Genomic DNA, 20,409 nt, shown 5'->3' with positions numbered 1-20,409 from the left:
ACGGATTAATTTCGAAGTAAGAACAGCTCAAATGGTTAAAATTAGCCTTTTCTTAGTTCTATGCATTTACAAGTCGTACATTTTGTTCACTGTCGATCACTGGCCGATAGAGGGTACGGGGATCTTCAAATTGTGTACATTTGCTTAGACGCCGAATTAAGCCATTTGGTACTTAGATAAGAATTAAAACCCTATGAGATTATATTGAAGTCATGAATCCTAGAAAGGAAATATGCTGAGGACCAATCGCAACAGCTGTCCTCAGATATATCATACAGGGGAGTATCCAAATATTGTTTTTAAAAAAGGTTGTTCTGATAAACAAAAATATTGAAAGAAAGGAGATCATCGGCTTTTATGTATTGCCCGAATTTGACATAAAATTGTCAAATTACTCAACAAAGCTAATATAATCACAATTTTAAATTATTTCGCCCATTTCAGATCTAGAATTGCAGTAGCTATAAAAGGTAGACTTTTAGAAAGACATGCTGATTAGGAACATTCTATTACTTATGATCTGAGACGGCATTTTCATTCTGTGTCCTTTTCAACGTAAAAAAAGTAGTCCGAGAATTAAATACCATTCTGTCAATTTAATAAACATATTTTGGTATGCCACCTTCCTTCGTGAACACCACCCTTTCTATTTGAATACCACTCTACTGACAAGAATACCACCCGCTCCAATCGGATATCTTGCTTATCCTTTCAATTCCATTTTCCGATTTCTTCTTATTGGCAAATAAGGACGTCATAGGGACAATTGAAAGCGAATTGTACAAAGAATTGGATTGTTCAGTTGTTAATAATTTATTCAAACTCGAGCTTAATGATATTATATACTGTCTGCAGTTGAGAGCGGTATATATATACTAGATTACCATCAACTGCAGACATTATGTGTATTTTAAGCGTATATTAAGGCAATGACTGCAACACTCAGGTATAGCAAACATATTCCAAGAAGCTACACTTGTGTCATTATGTAGAAGGTTTACATGCTAAACCAATTGATGCGATCACTAAATATGATAAGAAATTACAAAATCATACAAATATATAACACCCGGAAGTCAGGTGGAATTACACGTTCATTCGGAAACCTCCCAGCCATGTTTTACTTGTATTTTTTTACCTTGTTCATTCAATAACGAATTACTATTGAAATCTCCGTTAAACATATTCTTAAATATAGGAACTATGAGAGTAAGCAATTTTTAAACACTGGAACTTCCACGATATTTTATATCGTGAATTTTGTCCAATAATATTGGATGCATGTTTGATTTGTGATTTCAAAATGTGGCCAGTAACCTTATGCAACTTTCCAGGCCATCCTACTCTGTCAATAATGATTGATCGACGATGACCAATTAAACGAAAATTTTTGTTTTGACATTTACTAAATTGAAACGTTGTGATATGCTGGAATATAAAAAAATTTTCTAACTGCCAACATGTGCCAAAAATTAATATTCTCTGTAATTATTCTGTGCTTGGTGTTGTGTTCCACCATTCACGCTTACCCTAACGGCGCACCTACGAACGAACCTTCATGTTTTGGGCTACAACCGACCCATTCGGACCCTATATCCGGAGAACAATACCCCAACCAGCAGGGACCTCGCCCGTTTCGGATAGAACTGTCTACTGGAGTCTACCAGCCCTGTGTAATGCCCCTTGACTGTAGACGTGCTCCAATTACAGGTAAGAATAATGATTAAAATGATAATATATGATTTACAGCAAAAACTATATTTAACTTCAGGGAATAGAATTTGTCTTGAATGGTCGTTACTTGTTAAAATGTCCTCGGTAGTTAACTAATAAAATGATAAACAAGTGTTTTTAGTCTTCCTGTCATTTCTAAATTTGATGTTATTAATAATTGTCCGGTGAAATTACTACCGGAGAAAAATCATTTGCTTTAAAACAAGGAAAGACAAATTTTATCCCCCCGAAGTAAACTACATTACAATGTATTCGCTGTTAAAGAGGAACAGAATTATCAAATATTCATGTGTTGAAATTGTAAACGCGGTTGAATTGTGGATGCAGAATGTTTGGTAAAATGTATAATGTTATTTAAGGTCGATTTCATTACAAATTTGCTACAGCAGTAATTTCTACATGGGAAAAGGTCTGCACATTGTAGAAATATTAACGACCACTTTTTTAACAACGAAATTGCACCATGCTAAAGGGGTCCTCATTTGTTTTCAGGATCCATTGATTTTTTTTTTGGAATTGAGAGTTTCCTCTGATACCAATCCTATAGTTCCTTCTCAAAACAAAAACAACAGAAAAAAAATACTGAAAAATCTGATTATTAGGAATAATTTTGGGATACATACAATTTCAGATTTTTTTTAAAGAAGACAATGATGCAGTTGTAGATGGAATACGCCTTACATGTACATACTTTGTAATTGCATCTTTAAGTTTAAAAGTTAACAATTCGAATTTCATAAATTATAACTTAAAAAAACTCCAAATTATATGTATATGTCCATGCGCATTTTGTTCCTGTAAATATACGCATTAGGTAATGGGGGACGTAAAAATATTTTTTTTTCTCAATCAGACGATACGTGTGTATTACTCACTTATTACTAATACCAAAACATAGGTTAATTTGTAATTGCCGTAAGCTATAGTAGCTGAGTGTAGATTCTATGTAGCCATTTTACGTCAATCGATATTTTTTCTATCTATTTAATGAGTTGAAATAGAGCATTACATCAGCAATATAAACCAGAAATACGCATCATACACAATGTTTCAAATTGTTTAACAATTTAATGTGTGTGTGTAAGGATTCCAATTTGCGAACAAGAAAAAAAAAAACAACCAACCAACCAAACAAACAAACAAAGCAAAGCAAAGACAAAATAACAAAACAAAACAAAACAAACAGAAAAAATAGAGAAAAAAAAAGGACGATAAAAAAAGAAAAAGAAAATGCAACAAAAACAGGAACGACAAATAATGAACAATATTACTTAAACAAATCAAAACCACCAGCATTTTGACGTGCAAAAGATGCCACGCCTCAGTAAACAAATAAGGCGCAAAACCATGCACTCTAGATCTGTTCATGCTAGTGAGGTGCCAATTTGACAAATTGACGATGTGACCTATACCCAAGGCACACACCAAAATGTGTAACCCGTTCCCGTACCGAACCCGTGCGTGATTTTTGTATAGTGAATGTTATGTTTTATTATAGTACGGGTATGGATACACGTAAATTTACACATTTTGGTGTTTCCCTATAACAAACTGGTACTGATATAGCGAAGTGCTGAGCAAACAAAATAAGATATCCGACTGGGAACCAGTGCATGGTTTTTGTAGTAATCTAATAACGCACACCGATCAAAATCGGCTACCAATAACCATATTGATCTGTATGATACATGTAGCACACTTTATAGTCAGAGTGATCATTTTGCAAGCATTTGTATCAAGTGTTTTAGCAGCAATAAAGATAAAACAATAGCAAAATAGACATAAATAGCTTAGCGAAGTATATAGATGAAAACTAGGCATAGTATAAACAGCAATTTATTGCAAGCGGACACATCAGATAACACGCATAATAACTCAAATATGGAAACAAAATGTTTTTGAGGAAAATTATAAAAAAAATCCTGGTCCCAAGTGCCTGTGACCAAAATCACCTGAATCGGCCACTGATGTTTTGTTACTGACCTGTACCTACATGTATGTATGATATTTACCTGTTAAGTTAATACCAATCAAGAACATAACATGCAGTGGTTCCATTTTTAGGAACAGAATCAGAGCCTTACCATTATTTGGATATGTATAATGTGAAGACCTCTTACTCACAAATAACTATCCATTCATCCAAAAATCAATAACTAATCGAATATCATTGAATTAAACCTCGCCTACATATGCCACTGGTCGAATTGGCAAGGAAAGGAAATGATCGTGACAGTCAAATATTGCAGCTTGAATGTGAACAAAGGATGTTAATATGAAGGATCGTAAACAGCATTTTTAATTTTTCGAAGATTTCTGAAAAAAACTGTGACTACAAACAAGTAAAGAATTCAGTCAAACCATCTTCAATTTACAGAGTATAACATGTTTTTCTTCAGAAAATGCAATAGGCAATATCTCACCGATTAACACCCGCTGTTTCAGTGTGATGGATTCGTTAGTATAAACTCAAGCACTCTAAACTGTAAATGACAATTTTTTTTTCAGTTACCATTAGAGGGCTTTCGCAATACTTCCGAGGTTTCATTGTTCAGGCCCGAACAACATTTGGAGGTGTGAAATCGTATGGCCAGTTCATTCCTCTTGGAAATCTCGTGTCAAAAACAATTCAATGTCAGAATGGACAGACCTTGACCCAATCAACGAACAACGACAGAACAGTAATCCAGTTCCAATGGTTACCAGAACCAAATATGAACGAACCTTTCAAATTTAGGTCACTTTAAATCATTTACTTATTGTAATGTGCGTGATTAATTGTACATGTACATGTACTGTTGAAGAACAGTCGAACGTAGGGTAGAATGGTCCCTTGAAAGTTTTATTTGAATTTAGCTCTCTTAAGATTTTTACTTTCTTTGCGGGGGCACGAAATAAATTCAATTTATTTCTGTATTCTTCTGTTTGTGTAAACATGAAGGTTACCACCCTATCTATAATAACAATTTATAGAGAAAGTTGTGTAAAAGACCTTTTAACTTTGATAAGTACGTATTTCTGAAAATAGGGATCGTCCTTGTATTAACGATAGATTAGTCTTTTGTCACATTGACCTTGCCAATTGTTTTTTTTTCTTTTTTAGCATCCACTTTTGTGTATTGTATTCATTTAATTAATACATGTTAATGAATAGATGGACAAGGGATTGGGTTAATTGATTAATTTAAAAATTGATTGAAAAATGTAACAAAAAATAATTTTCAAGATTTTTATTGAATTACTATTTTGACGTTTTAACATTCTAACTCGAAGTATCAATAGTTTTAGAATTTGCATTTTCATAAGGGAACAGACGGACCACTTTTAACATCTATTTGATCTACATAAATTATATGAATTCATGTAGAATTTACTTTTGTCTTGTAGGGCCACAGTTGTTCAAGATGTACAGACAATTTACACTGGTATAGAGTCAACAGAGATCTCTCCACCAGGAGGTAAGTTTTATTTATCAGAAAACATATCCACATAATTAGATACAAAACAATGTTGAGTATTGAGAAAGGTCTATCCAGCTAAAATAGTCACCTAATGATATCTCTGCATTTTAGTAGTAAGTTTGTCCTGACTTTTTATTTTCTTTGTTATTCGATCATGACTTTTTCTGTGCCTGTATTACTTCGATTTTCATCCTACCCGTTTTACCCTATTGCTCATCCTGCATTTTTCTTTAGCAAACACTATTGCCCTGTCTTATTTTGAAATTCTACCCTTATACAGTTAAAAAAAAATCGATAGTACCCTCTAAAGACATGACAACACCACCGCTTAAAGCTTATTATTATATATGGTAACTACAAATAAACATATTTACCTTGTTTCATCTGTTCGAAAATCATGTATCTAAAAACAAAAGACAAGTACATTGGGTAAGGAAAACACATTTTACTGTCAATTAAGGGTTATATTTGTTGACAGTAGAACAAAACTTACATTTTGTATCACTATTCAACTTTCTGAAATAAATGCCCTTTTTTAACCTCAGTGTAAGAATTTGTTATTTGTTTTAATGTATTGCAGTTTTATTTAAGATATTTATATAAACGTACATGTTTTGACTATATTTTGACAACTTACAGACTATTATTAATGCTTTAATAAAATGCATTGTCTGCAAAGTTTTATATAAACAAAATGTAACCGTAATATGAAATTAACGACGTAACATTGATAAAATCGACCGTCGTCGTCGTATACTTGTTAAAAATGCATTGCCTGCAAAACAGTTCATGAACAAAAATGAACCGTAGAATTCGAAAATGATTGCTATGAGTCTAGTCGCGTGTGGGTGTAGGATGTTTCATTTTATTTGTTCTGATTCTAGCCGCTAGAGACGATAAGAAGAGAGGTGAGGAAATAAGCTGTGAATTAATAAATATAGCAAGTAAAATAGTTAACTTCAGAGAAAATGTTGTTGGTCTTTCCTTGATAAAAAAAACCTTTATCTGATGAATTGCATTCGATAGATAATTGGTCAGCTAACAACGAGGTAAAAACTTTACATCCTTAATTCAAATACATGTGGAGCAATAAAAAAATTAAATTTCCTTGGTCATTGTCCAGTTGACTACTTTGGATGTTTCAATGATCATTCAATCAAGGGAGGACCAACTCATTTTCCTTAAGTTAACTATTTCACTCACTGTAACAAAATCGTACTGATCCTGATATTTAATTACATAAAGTTTAATATCATTAATGGAGTGTAGGCCAATACTGAATCATTAAACTGTTTATAACAATTTATTGGTAGTTTGTTTATGATATGAAATATACTTTTACATTCTATTATTAAAATTATTTTTGGAGAAGTACATGTATGCTTCATACGAATTTCAGTTTCTAACCCAACTAACCAAAGACAGTTCCCTAATGTCGGCATGCGCCAAAACTCTGGACCAAAACAGATGTTTATATTAACACCATCTCCACAAGAGCCCTTTGATTATCCAGATAAGAATCGAGGAGGAGGTATATTGATTCCGAATCGGAGAATTCCAATAACAATACCAAATTCTGTACCAAACGCTGGAATGCAGTTAGGAACTCAAAATCTGCGTATGGGAATAGGAGTTCCTATCAGCTCAAGAATTCCGATATCGTCTCCACAAACGATAAACAAAAACCGTTTTGGACAACCTATTTTAGATAAAAGGTTACGACCTCTTCCAAACCAAGTTCAAGCTTTACCTGGCCAAGCTGTTAGCGGGAACCAGATGAACAATGGCCGAAGTCAGAGTTCATCAAGGAACCAGATTAACACCGCTAAAATGGTACCAGGTCAACTTTCACCGGGAAATCAGATTAGTAATCAGCAAATAGGCGGTGTTTCCCAGGGCAAAAGAAACTTTGCTCCATCAGCCGGCGGGCTTAGTCAAAGTGACACACAAACAATGAACAATGGAATAAAACCCATGTCCAATAGTTGGCAAAATAGACCTGAAAGACAAAACTCCGTCATTGGAAATAGAAATATCCGAACTAACCCACAAACAATTAATCAACAACAAACTAATCAACAGTTAGGTATTGGCAACGCTAACTTTCAACAATCTTCTAACACAGTGGTAAGAAGTGATATTAACCAAATTAACACCAACGCACAGCGAATTAATGTGAGAAGTAAGCAATTTAATCAATCAAATTCACTTCAGAAAAATACAACACAACTGACGATGGACAGTTCGAGGAATACTATTAGAGCTTCAGTTATAAAACCGTCTTATCAGTTATCCGGATCACAATCCATAACGAGTCCGGATTTTACCGTAGACTCAACTACTTCTTTATCAACAACGGCATTTATCACACGCACGTCTATGTCATTGGGAAGTACTAACAAGTTTATCAGTGACAATAGGCGAAAACAGCCAAATAATTTCGGCTTTGGTGATGGTTCAACTAATACAGATTTGAATTCAGACGGTATGTACATATACATGTAATACAATGTTCCATGTTCTTTCACTGTGTAAACGAGCTGTAGATATTCTGTACACAAGCCAGTTTAATGTTATGGTGAATTTAGGTATCAAAATCGTATTATATAAGTACAATGTTTGTAAAGGACATACATACAAATATATTTAAAAATCGTATCCAGTATTAACTATGCTGTCAGTATAGTAAATTTGGTTGAATATGGATCTCAGAACAAAAAATCATTCCAACACTTTTACAAATTATCAAATTTAAGTTAGTTGACCTCAACGTGAATGAAATACTTTTAACGAATAGAAATGAATACGAAAGTCTTCTATTTCGAGCACTTTTGAGACACAAAACTAATTCAATCAGAATGGGGAACTGGTACACATCTTAAGAAATATGTTTATTTACAGGCAGTTCAAGTTTTCCTTCTTTTGTCTCAATATTTTTTAAAATCCTTACAGTCGTGACCCGGTTTCATCTTTAAATTTATGCACTTTATTTTTTAACATACCATAAATCTCCTAATAATGATTGGTTGAAGATTAAAAAGAATAGCTGAAGGGCATGCTCTAATGTGCAAAGCTACCCGCCATAGAAATCATATAGGGAATCCAAAAGTAATTCAGATGGAAACATAAAAAGGAAATGTAAAATCGCATCATAAAAAAAGTGAAAACAGTGGCATCAAATTCTAATGAGCAGTTTGAAAGCAGTCGAGTATTAGAATTGTAGACGGACACGATACTCAATTGTCCTTCCACTTTTCAAGCAGGGAGGACGGGGTATGGGCTATGAAAATATTGTTTCATTCATAATAATGGATAAAGACAAGATTAATCTATTACTTCCGACCTCTCGTTCGTGATGTATTTAATTTTGAAACGAATGAAAGTTTTAAGTAGGTCAATGAGTGCCAATGCTACATCAGTTTTCAAAGACCCCGATGTAGCAAAAACATTGTCTACTATACATGACATGTATGTTGTCGTACCAGCAGACAAAGCCCAAAACAACATTGTTTTTGTCTTCAAAACGTTTTACATCCAATGTTTATGAACAGAGGTAGACATAGCAGTGATAATACCTATACTGATACTACACTCTCCAAAGGAGAGACTGTGGAAAACCATAAATCTGTGCTATCTTTTTTTGGTCTCTCTACAAAGGACGATGATTGTGATTTACCATTTATGTACTGGATTCCTAAACTTCACAAATATCCATACAAAGAATGTTACATAGCTGGATCTGCAAAATGTACCACCAAACCTCTTTCTATTTTTTTAACTTCTATAATCACAACTGTCAAAGAGGGTCTCCAATCCTATCACAAAACTTGTTACTCCGTAGTGGTATTAATTCAATGTGGATCCTGAAAGTTTCGAAAGATCTTTTGGAGACAATCAATTCAAGACTATTATCAGAATATAATAGCATTAAAACCTTTGACTTTTCAACACTGTACACTTTTATACCCCATACTCAGTTAAACTCCCGACTGCAAAACATACATCGTTGTTTTTTTTTTTATCAAAAAAGATGGTAGTCCTACACCTAGATACAAATATATAGTTCTTGGTAGAGATTCCTCATATTTTGTAAAACGTAATTCCAATTCATCTTCCAAATATACAGAAGGAGATGTTTACAAAATACTTGAATTTTTAATCGACAACATATTTGCCCAGTGCGGTGGACGCATTTTTCAACAAACGGTCGGCATTCCAATGAGAACAAATTGTGCTCCTCTACTTACTGACCTATTCTTTCACTCTTATGAGGCTGACTTTATAGCTGATCTGATCCGAAAGAAAGTATATCGTTTAGCTAGATCCTTTATTCTCAGTTTCCGGGGATTTGAAACATCGCATCTACATATACCCTAAAGAACTTGAAATAAAGGATACTAAAGACACTGTGAGGTCAGCCTCATATCTTGACCTACACGTAGAAATCGATGGTAAATGAAAACTATTGACCAAACTTAACGGCAAACGTGATGACTTTTCATTCAGAATTGTCAACTTTCCTTTCATCTGTGCAACATCCCTTCACCACCTGCGTATAGAGTGTTCTTATCACAACTCTTACGTTATACCAGAGCTTGCCGAAAGTATGCAGACTTTTTGAATCGCGCTAGGCTTCTAACAAGTAGGCTTCTAGAACAAGGTTATGTTACTACGAGATTGAAGTTATCACTACAGAAGTGTTATGGTCGTCATCATGAACTCGTGAGTCGTATCCACCTGTAGCATGATAACTGATTTGTTCAACGTGTCCTAGTTTCTCTTTCGCCTTCCCCGGACTTGACTATTATGAGCAACTCGACGGGTTTTCTAGAAAAGCAGAGGACGCTTACCCTACCTGTGCACCTGGTTCATTCTCTCAGTTTTCAGTGAAATCCGAGTTGCTCATTTGCTTTTGTTGCTTTGTATGTATTATTTTAGTTAATTTAAGTTCTTTGTTGTGTATGTATGTTTTCCATGTGTGGTCTTTGACCCTGGATTGCGTTCTTTTGATAACCGCTAGAACCTTGGTTCCCTTGATTACTTATTTAAGAAAAACAACTTTTTTTCACTTACAGCCATGGACCGAAAAAAAATATGATTCAATATTTCTCCCATAGATTAACTATGTAAATTTTACAAGATATTTTTAACAGCACCTGCGTATAGAGTGTTCATATCACAGCTCATACGTTATGCCAGAGCTTACCGAAACTACGCAGACGTTTTGTAACGCGCTAGAATTCTAATAAATAAGCTTCTGGAACAGGGTTATGTTGCTACAAGATTGAAGTCATCACTACAGAAGTTTTATGGTCGTCATCATGAACACGTGATTGATACACCGTAGTATTTCAATCAGCGCCATGAAAACTTAGTTGTTCAACGTGTCATAGTTTTCCTTTCATCTTTCCTCTACCCCGGACTTGACTTTTTATGAACAACTCGGCGGGTGTTTCTAGAAAAACAGGACGCTTACCCTAGCGGTGCACCTGGTCCATGCTCCCAGTTTTTAGTGGAGTCGGAGTTGCTCATTTGCTTTTATTACTTTGTATGTATGATTTGATTACTTTGTGTTCTTTGTTGTATAAGGCTGTTTTCCATGTCTGGTCTTTGTCCCTGGATTACATTCTTTTGATTACCGCTATAACCGTGGTTACCTTGATTACTCTTTGAATCTTATTTCCGTTTTGAAAAATAGTCAATCTCAATAGTTTACACAGTAATGACAGCTGTTTAAACTTAACAGACATACAAATGTCTTCTGTGGTGATAAAGTAAGAAACATTGAGCAAAAATGTAGTTCAGATTTATACCTATCTAGATTTGTATTGACATCAATATGAAACTTCTAATCACTGTTTTTTTTTGTGGCCATTTTTAAATATATGTTTTGTTTCTTATATTTGTCTCGCTTTTTATGTTTGTTTCGTTTTATAGACCTAAATTTTGAGTTTCAAGTATCATACAAACTGTTATGTCACTTATATATATAACTCCTTGGTTTTGATGCATTTGTAAGAAAAAAAGTTACAAAAACAAAGATATACATACGAGAGAAAAATCTATAACAAATCACGAAATCATTTTCTCTTTCATATCACATTTTATTTTTTGCACAAAAATTTCAATAATATTTTTTTTCAGATCCTAAGAACAATGGATACAGACTTATAAGTTCCAGTATTATAATGGTGTTACCTTTTATTATACTAGTACTTTAGTATAATAAAGAAAATCTACAATTTTTAGAAAAACACTTTTTGTTATCTATTTAAGATGTTTCTACAATTCCAGTAGTTTAGAGAAATCCTCGATAGACCCTCTAAACCCAAAAGTCTTCAATGTGTAACTGTTTCGGTAATTTTTACCTTTCACCGTAAGATTATTTCCCTTTGTCATTTTGACATCCAATGAGTACATGTAACTCTTTCAAAAACTACATTATGAAATTTTCATCACAGCTACGTAAAATGTAAGACAAAGTAAAGCCAAATCACGAAAGAAGTGTGCTTCCTATTACCATATCAACTAATTTCTTGTCTGCTAAAAAAAGAGCCATTAAGTACCATCATGTTTTTGGTCATTTAAGAAAAGCATTGTTAAATATAACGAGAATGGATATGGTGAATATTTCAAGGGATAACAAACTCATCGAGATGAAAAAAATGTCATGGATCTTCAATGAATGACGAGGAAACCATCACAGCATAGGGCAGACTGCAGCTGGCCTCAACACAACATCATAAACAAGTACAACGAAATAGTTGCCCCCATATCCAAGCAACATAAAAGTAAAATGAAAGTGAAAACAAAACAATACATACAGAGTCTAGAAATTCCTGACTTTGGACAGGCGCAAGAATATCAGAATTTTCTCCCATGGTGTAAACAAAGTCCACAAATTGTCGTACTGGGAATTCTGTTACGGGTTTTGGAGGGGGATCTCTTTGAATGCCCACTGAGTTCAGGAATTTTGGGAGTGAAATACGTAAACACAAAATTTTGGTTGTACAAAATTCCACATGAATAACAATATTCCATGGCTCAAATAAGATGTATTATTAAAGGGATCGAAACTAATATCAATAAAAATTATAAATTTTTGCGTTGAAAATTGAATTTGGTTAAGACCCTGGACTTCATCTTGTGGTTGACAACGCTGTGGGTTTGAGTTTTACATGTGTACAGGTTTGCAGTCTCCTGTCCTAGTAGGGGTGTCACTGATTTTCCAGCCTGTAAAATGGGGCTCAATCCCACAATATTGTCGATCATGCGATAAGCTCACATTAGCCAAACATATGCAAAGCTTGCTGTCGGTTTAAAAGCTCAACAGAGCTTATAATAATTGTTCATTAGTACACTCACATGTATTCATCGACGTTAAACTATTTAACCTTTTCCCATCTTTAACTTTGATTTTTGTATGTCTTTTTTAATATGCAATTCTTTACGAATTTGCTAAAAAAAAATGTAACGCTGTTCATTTCTACACACTAAAGTGAGATAAATTTCTATTCAAGCGATTTTCGAAATTGCATTGCAATAAAAATCATTGACTAAATGGCGATTAAAAATAGACCCTATTTGTCTTAACTGTAGAGTAGTCGTAGTGAATGCCCAATAAACGCGAGGAAAAAATCTTATATTTCCTCTCAGAATTTGCAAAGCTCTCTTAAGACAAAAAAGTACATTTTGTATTTCTAATCAGCATGATGGGTTGCGCTTTGTCATCAATCGATCGAGGCTCGATCTAATATCATTTTACCTTGCGACGAAATCCTTTTATATTTTTAGGTTGAATTAATAAAGCCGAATTTTTAAAATATGAAACATGTGCAACTTTGAAACATGCTGATTATTACATTGTACAAAACCATAGTGTATCTGTGTTTCTCCATTTCTCATCATACCATTGCCCTTCTTTGCCTTAACTATCAGCTCCCTTCATCTATGTATCATCCAATCACTACCTCCTCATTACCCTTGTAAACCCACTTCATTGTTTTTTTTTGTTATATATGTATTCACTATCTCCCTATAACACTTTACTTGTGTACCATATTTATCATCCCCATCATCTTTCCTCTCTCCATTACCTTCTACAACCTACTTTTTTTATCTTTTCATTACCTTTGTATTCTGCATCCGTTATTTCCTAATTGCTTTTGTACCGCCTATTCATCCCCATCAACTCTGTATTCTCCATCTTCCTTCATTACCCTTGTTCATGTATACTCTAATTTTCACTTCTCATATACCGAGGTATCACATTATTACATTATTAGTTAACCCGAATTACCCATCACCCTGTTGCCCTTATGAACCATTACTTAGTTATCCGGAATTCCCCATCACCATATTACTCTTATGAACCATTAATTTGTTATCCCGAATTTCCCATCACCATATTACCCTTAATACAAATCCTTACTTACTTAAACCGAATTACCCATCACCCTATTGCCCTTACGAACCAATACCCTTGTTTACCTCATTTTATCATCATTCCCATTAGCGATGTATTCTCCTTCCATCATCTTCCCTTTATCGTTGTATCACAAATCACTATTTCTCCATTACCCTGGTATATCATAATCGTCATCTTTTCATTTCCTAAGTACACCGAATTCAATATCTTCCCATTACCTTTGTAGACCCTTACCTGCAAAGTGTTATTTTTCTTCAAACATCTTCTAATTACTTTTGCATCATCTATTTGTGCACTTTGTAACCCCGATCTCCCTGTTATCCGTGTATACCTTATTTATCACCTCCATTTTACCAAGATATCCTCCATTTATTACCCTTCTTATAACCATCATGTTTTCAATATTCTCTCTTTCCATCGATTTATTTCACAATTACCTACTATAATCCCCATACGTCATGCAATAAAATGTTTTATTTATATAAGGACTGAAACATTCTGTAATAAATATATGTGATGAATCAGCTTTATTAGTAGTAATACTGTTGCTGAAAAAAAAAAACAATTATGAACTTATATTCAAAAACAATTACATTTTCTGAACAAAAACTTTTTTCAAAAGCTTCTTGGATAAGGATTGTCCAACTTGTAAACGGGTCATAGTTTTCCTTTCCTCGTTTGTCTACCCCGGACTTGACTTTTTATGAGCAACTCGGCGGCTGTTTCTAGAAAAGCAGAGGACGCTTACCCTACCGGTGCACCTGGTTCATGCTCCTAGTCATTTACTTTTGTTACTTTGTATGTATGATTTTAGTTAATTTATGTTCTTTGTTGTGTTACTCTTGTACAAAATCCTCTCAGCAACTTTTAGAATATCCTCAGCCATCACTTGCTGGCTATCATTCATAATCCAGTATTCCTTCCGCACCATCCAGTGCAGTTTTCTAAAAGCCTTTATCTTTTCACTTTCTTGATTCAAATGGTCAGCGCAAAGAAATCACTGGTGGGAAACTTATTGCACCTTTTTGTCTTATTTTACCCTGTGCAAGGTATAAAAGTTCAATTGGCAGCTGTAATGCTGAACCAAACCTGATGGCTTTAATAAACAAACATTGTACGACACGAGGAAAACATCGACCATTCAAATCAAAATTCCGAATGAGGCACGGTAGTCCAATATGAGACTTGAAAGATATAGGCCATAAATCCAATGTCAATTTACTGAGGCAATACCCAGGTATAAAGTTACATCTGTTGTAAAGTGTCAGTTGATAAAACAACAATGCCAAGAAACACCATCCGTTGATGCTGTCTGTGAGCGTACTTATTAATATGTCTGGTAACACTGACTTATATTGGATGTAAGAATGCTTATTACTACCAAACAGCATGTTGAACGATGCGTTCCAAGAGATCTTCTTAAAATACGATATCGCAATTATGTTTGTCAAAACTCGGTTTGTCGACAGCGTTGTAAACTTCAACAAACGTGTTATTGAGAAAAGAATTTGATTTCTGTAAGGTTGAACCCAATTGTCTATCCACATTAGGGGGCAAACAGCAGATGAAACGAAATGATCACTGATTCGACTGCTTTTTGCAAATCTCGTAAACGGTTCTGTATGCAATAAAGTTCTCAAACCAGAATTATAAACTTCGTGTCAACTAGATAATAGATCGCTTTGTTCAAAGTCATTGAATCTACCTTCAAAAACATTTATTTCTGGTATGAAGTAATGAAGACAAATTCGATATTGTATACAGAATAACAACCGCTGTAAACATGTAATAAAACACAGTATGATATTACTTGGTCTCAAGAAATAAGTTTCGATCTCTTCTGATAACCAAAACATTATTTTCGTTACAAAATAAGAACATCAAATTTCACCATGTCTTTTCTTTATTATGTCTGATATGATTATCGTTATCATAACATAACAAAGTTAATTGTTTATGAGTAAACGTATGGACGATCTGTTTCTCAGCAACAGAGAATGAAATCTTCCACTTCCATTCAATGTCTTCATATCTTAAAGATTTAGATCCTACTGGAACAAGCAGCACACCATACTGAGTTATATCATTGATGAGACTCTGACTTGGCCACGAACCCTTTTTTTCATGACCCATGGAGTCGCTAATGAAATGAACTCTTTACACCTGAAACAAATCAAAGCTTCGTCTTCGTAATGGCCGCATTGAGACAAAATTTTACATGGTCCGTTACTTTTTAAATTCTTTCCAAACATATCGTTCAGAACTAGCAAACTTAATATGTACATTTGCCTTGCATTTCCATTTTGAAACTTCAATGTATGCTTCCTTATTGCTTGATATGCACTAAATACATGTTCAGATTTACTCTCATTTTCCAGGAGCCTAAGCCTTTTAAATCCGAGTTTGGTGTTGCCGTTAAAACATTAACATCATCATCTGCCAAGTCGGTTTTCAATGCTTTTTCATAAACACGAATACTTTTAATTAAAATCATAACATCAAAATCACTGTTATCAAGCTCTAGTCATTCCGCTCTACTACCACTAGGAATTGTTTGTTTGGTTGTTTGTTTGTTGGGATTTAACGTCCGAGCAGCAATATTTCAGCTATATTCAGACAATGAAAATGAAATGGATGATAAAATGAACATGAAATGAAAAAAAAAGGATGGGTCACAAGGATAATAGGGTCGACAAATTTTGATTGCCACTGGAAAAAAGGGGGATGGGTAAGGTCGGGCAATTTAGCCTCCAGTGGCGGGGCGCAAAGGTTCCTACTCCTATCGAATACCACAGCAGGGTTCTTTAACGTGCGAGGAACGTGGCATCTTTCCCAACACGGTGCACCACTATGGTTTGCGGTCAGGTTTTCCGTATTATAGCTTGACAACCTCAGCATGTAACACACCAGGGGTACCCCATTCCACCAACTGGGGCACACATCCCAGTTGCTCTGTGGGCAGAGCGCCTAGCCCCTGGATAGGTTTCTGAGCACTATTTAGTCGCCTTATACGACAAGCTTAGCGCTGCTGCAGGCCTATTCTTTTAACACCCGGACCTGCACGGGGCAGGAATTGTTTGAGCATTACCATAGTTGTCCAAAGCTTCTAAGGCCGTGTAAATTGTTCGCCGGATTTTGATAACGTTCGCTGTCCCAAAGATTTTAGAAAAAGGAACTTGTAGAGTTGTATTGACGTAGCTTTATCTCTTTCATTCATGGTTGTAGTGGAGTATGTCTTTTTTTCACATCTGAGAAAGATATACAGATTTAATATTATTATGTAATTTAGTAATTGTTTACGTCTAGTTTGCGTTGTTATTAACACAAAACGACAATCCGTGGTCATTGTTGGCAAGCTTATGCACACCAATTAATACATATGAGAATATCAGTCATTACATAGTAGATGAATTAAAAGTTATTACATGACATTTTCATGGATTTGGGAATTTAATACACCGCATATACACCAACAAACTTGCGATACAAGACACAAAAGACACTATGAAGTCAGTCTCATACATGGACCTTTTTTATAGACCGATTGGGAGGGAAGCTCATGACCAAATCATAAAAAAAATCACGACGACTTCTCGTTCGTTTTACCTGCAGCAACTTCCCTTCAGCACTTGCGTATGGAATTTTCATATATGTTATGCTAAAACGCTATAGTTACTAACAAATTGGCTTTGGAAACAGAGTTATGTTGTAACAAGATTATTATAATGTCATCTCTACAAATGTTTTATGGTAGCCATGGTAGTCATGGACTCGTGGATCGTTATGATCCATATATACCATGAAAACTGAATTGTTCACCATGATATAGTTTAGTTTTCTTTTCTCTTACGTATATCCCAGGCGTTACATTTGTGACTCTGTGAATGTTTCTAGAAATGCATAGTACGCTTCTCCAAAATCGGTACACTTGGTCCATGCTCCCGGTTTTGCGGAGTCCTTGTTAGGTTTGTTTCTATGTGCGTGTTTATTTTTTTTTGATTTATCATGTCGGTTGTTGTGTGAGTATATTCTCCTTGTATAGTCATAATCCATGTATTATGTTATTTTTAGGGCGTCATGCTTTTGCGACAAATTTGGTTAAATATTCATAATTTCATTTACGCTACGAGGTTGTATTTCGTTTTGCGCTGAAGACACAGTAAATTTCACCTACACACGGCGAGCAGGATTACCAGATAATGCTGGCCAAAAAAAATGAGGTTCAAATGTTACTATTCATTATATCAAATACACCTGTTATTGGCACAAATGATGTATTGATTGGCACAAAAGCAATGTGTCGATTTTTTTGATAATGGTCGACCTTGGACATAAGACTTTCTTCTCAATCCCGTGACGTAGTAACAAGCAGATGTGTATCAAAGGCTTATACTCGGCGAAGTAGGAAAAAATATGATATGTAATAACCTACGATTTATTCTGTATATATGGCTATAATTATTAATGCATTATGACTGACTAATTCATAAAAACACGAAAAAATGTAAACAATCTGCCGATTTTTCTCACTTATTGTCATAGAAATGTCAGTTGTCTTATTTCCAATAAAGCATTTGAAATACATATACTAATATGTTCGATATCTGTCATCTATTTTAAACATGCGAAAGCTTGATAAATAACCGTATCTGAAAACAGTTATCATTCACGGTCTGGAATCTAGTTATTGTCCTACACTGATATTCTATTTCTGGAATTATCAAATATGCAAAAATGAACGAATCAAAAGTACATGTAAGTATATGATACAGTGGTTTATCACATTTCTAAATGAAATGAGATAGAACTAAAGCAAGTGTCTCCTATGCTTAGCAATTCGTGATAAATTGCACCACAAGAGTTGTATTGCATTTGCGCCAAAAACTAATTATTTCTATTATGACATTTTCCAGGTAGCCGTAAAAAATGCACGTTCCTTTAAACCATATAAAATATCCGTGTAAAGTTTCCCTCCATTTTAATTTTTCATGTTTTTCACTAATTCTCCTTTAAAAAATCATTCATGAAAGCTGTTTTTATTGGGTTGTGAAATATGTAATCATATTACTGAAATTTAATAAACAAGCATGATATCTGATATCTCACCTACGGCTTATGACGTATTATATTGAGTCTTAACGCCATGATCTTTTTTCTGAGCCCATGGAATGATAAGATAAAGGATTAGAGACTTATTAGGTTTATTTTAAAAGACTTTGACTAGACAATTTAGGCTGGAGTAATTTCCTTTTCTTAACAATATTATTGTAATGGATTGTTTGAATCGAAAGTAGTCCGAGCTGGACGATGAAACTACAATGTATATAAAACTACGGTTATTGTCCGGTCAGGATGGTGATCGGTTCTATGTCAGGTATTTTTGATAAATATGACAATAAAAAAAACCTTCACAAAACACTTTGTGATGCTTTAAATCGAAAACAATGACTTTGTTTGTGTAGTCTGAATTCACCTCATATGCATTCTTATCAGAACACGAGCACTCACATGGTTTGAAATTCGAACAATTTCACCAGCACTTTACCTATTTTATTTTTCACGATTTAATAATTGAAATTCAAACAGAGGCTGTAATATGTAAATGTTGCCGGTAATGAGGAAACAAATAAATTTTCCTAACGGTTTCATTTTCCTTGCATCTTATAACGTAAGTTCAACATTGACAGGGAAATTCAAATCAGATTACATTACCAGAAGTGTGATGCACAACTTTCTTGAGTATTTAGTTTTAGTAACTTAGAGTATTAAATGAGTATGTTAAACTAATCTTGCAGTAATTCTCTTCTTTCACGTATGAATTATAACAATTAAAATTGTAGACGGAAAATTTCTGAATTTTTTTTCATTTTGTTGTAAAAATGGTGATAAAACTACGCTGTAGTTGACTTTGTGGGCTGTATTTGAACAGAAAGAGAAGTCATGGAAACCAAGATTCTAGTGGAAATCAAATGATTGCAGTTCAGGGATAAGGACTAGAAAGGACACACACAACCAAAAACATGAAAAAACAAAAAAAGCACGTACAACGAAACACAACTAAATGTGCAACTCGGGCTACACTAAAAACCTGGGAATATGGATTATGTTATGCTGGCTGGGTCATTCCTCCTCGTAGGATTTAATCTAGGGCTGTAACTTAGTACACGATTTATGGTAGTACGGGACAGTTCATTTAGGTGCTGTGATGTAGGATAAAGGATCAAATTAATGATGCATGTCACAACAAATCAATATTATACAAACGTCTCAGAATGTGACGACTCTATTCTGAGACGAATTCTCTATTCTGAGAGAATATTCTATTCTGTATTCTGAATGTCACATTCTGAGACGTTTGTATAATATTGATTTGTTGTGACATGCATCATTAATTTGATCCTCGAAAGCGAAAGCTATATTTTTATATAGCCCAGGTGATCGAGTGGTCTAGGGCGCTGGACTTTGTGTAGGCGGTGTTGCCATAGATGTCACAGTGGTGACACACACACACACACACACACACATATATATATATACAACGTCTCAGAATGTGACGACTCTATTCTCTACACTGCTCCATCGGATCAAATTGATACAGGGAAGATAACGTAAACTTATAGAAGGGTCTGAAAAATTCCCAACGATGTTAGAACTGTCAAATTTGCGAAGCAAATTTTTGTCGTCCCCTCCGCGGGACTCGAACTCGTACCGCTGTTACATCTATGGCAACACCACCTGCACAAAGTCAAGCGCCCTAGACCAATCGGCCAGCTAGGCTATATAAAA

General features: G+C 34.5%; 1 protein-coding gene across 1 annotated transcript; it reads left to right on the top strand.

Annotated features, from left to right (window-relative positions):
- The first annotated feature begins 1,460 nt into the window (after nucleotides 1–1,460).
- On the top strand, nucleotides 1,461–11,449 carry LOC148603640 (uncharacterized). The gene is made up of 5 exons (XM_088551458.1): nucleotides 1,461–1,710; nucleotides 4,243–4,471; nucleotides 5,122–5,192; nucleotides 6,595–7,680; nucleotides 11,340–11,449. The coding sequence occupies exons 1-5, from the start codon at nucleotides 1,461–1,463 to the stop codon at nucleotides 11,414–11,416; spliced, it is 1,713 nt and encodes a 570-aa protein (XP_088407584.1). The 3' UTR covers nucleotides 11,417–11,449.
- Nucleotides 11,450–20,409: the final 8,960 nt, after the last annotated feature.

Source organism: Perna viridis, chromosome 11 (assembly GCF_037379345.1).
Source record: "Perna viridis isolate PV_CMFRI_1.1 ecotype Kerala chromosome 11, ASM3737934v1, whole genome shotgun sequence".
Classification (NCBI taxonomy): Eukaryota; Metazoa; Mollusca; class Bivalvia; order Mytilida; family Mytilidae; genus Perna; species Perna viridis.
This window is presented reverse-complemented; position numbering and strand designations above follow the sequence as displayed.

Excerpts from the sequence above, each read along its gene's own strand:
- LOC148603640 (XM_088551458.1), top strand. The coding sequence starts at position 1,461 with ATGTGCCAAAAATTAATATTCTCTGTAATTATTCTGTGCTTGGTGTTG. Across the intron at positions 5,193-6,594 it reads AGAGATCTCTCCACCAGGAG|TTTCTAACCCAACTAACCAA; the intron begins GTAAGTTTTATT and ends TACGAATTTCAG. Across the intron at positions 7,681-11,339 it reads TACAGATTTGAATTCAGACG|ATCCTAAGAACAATGGATAC; the intron begins GTATGTACATAT and ends ATTTTTTTTCAG.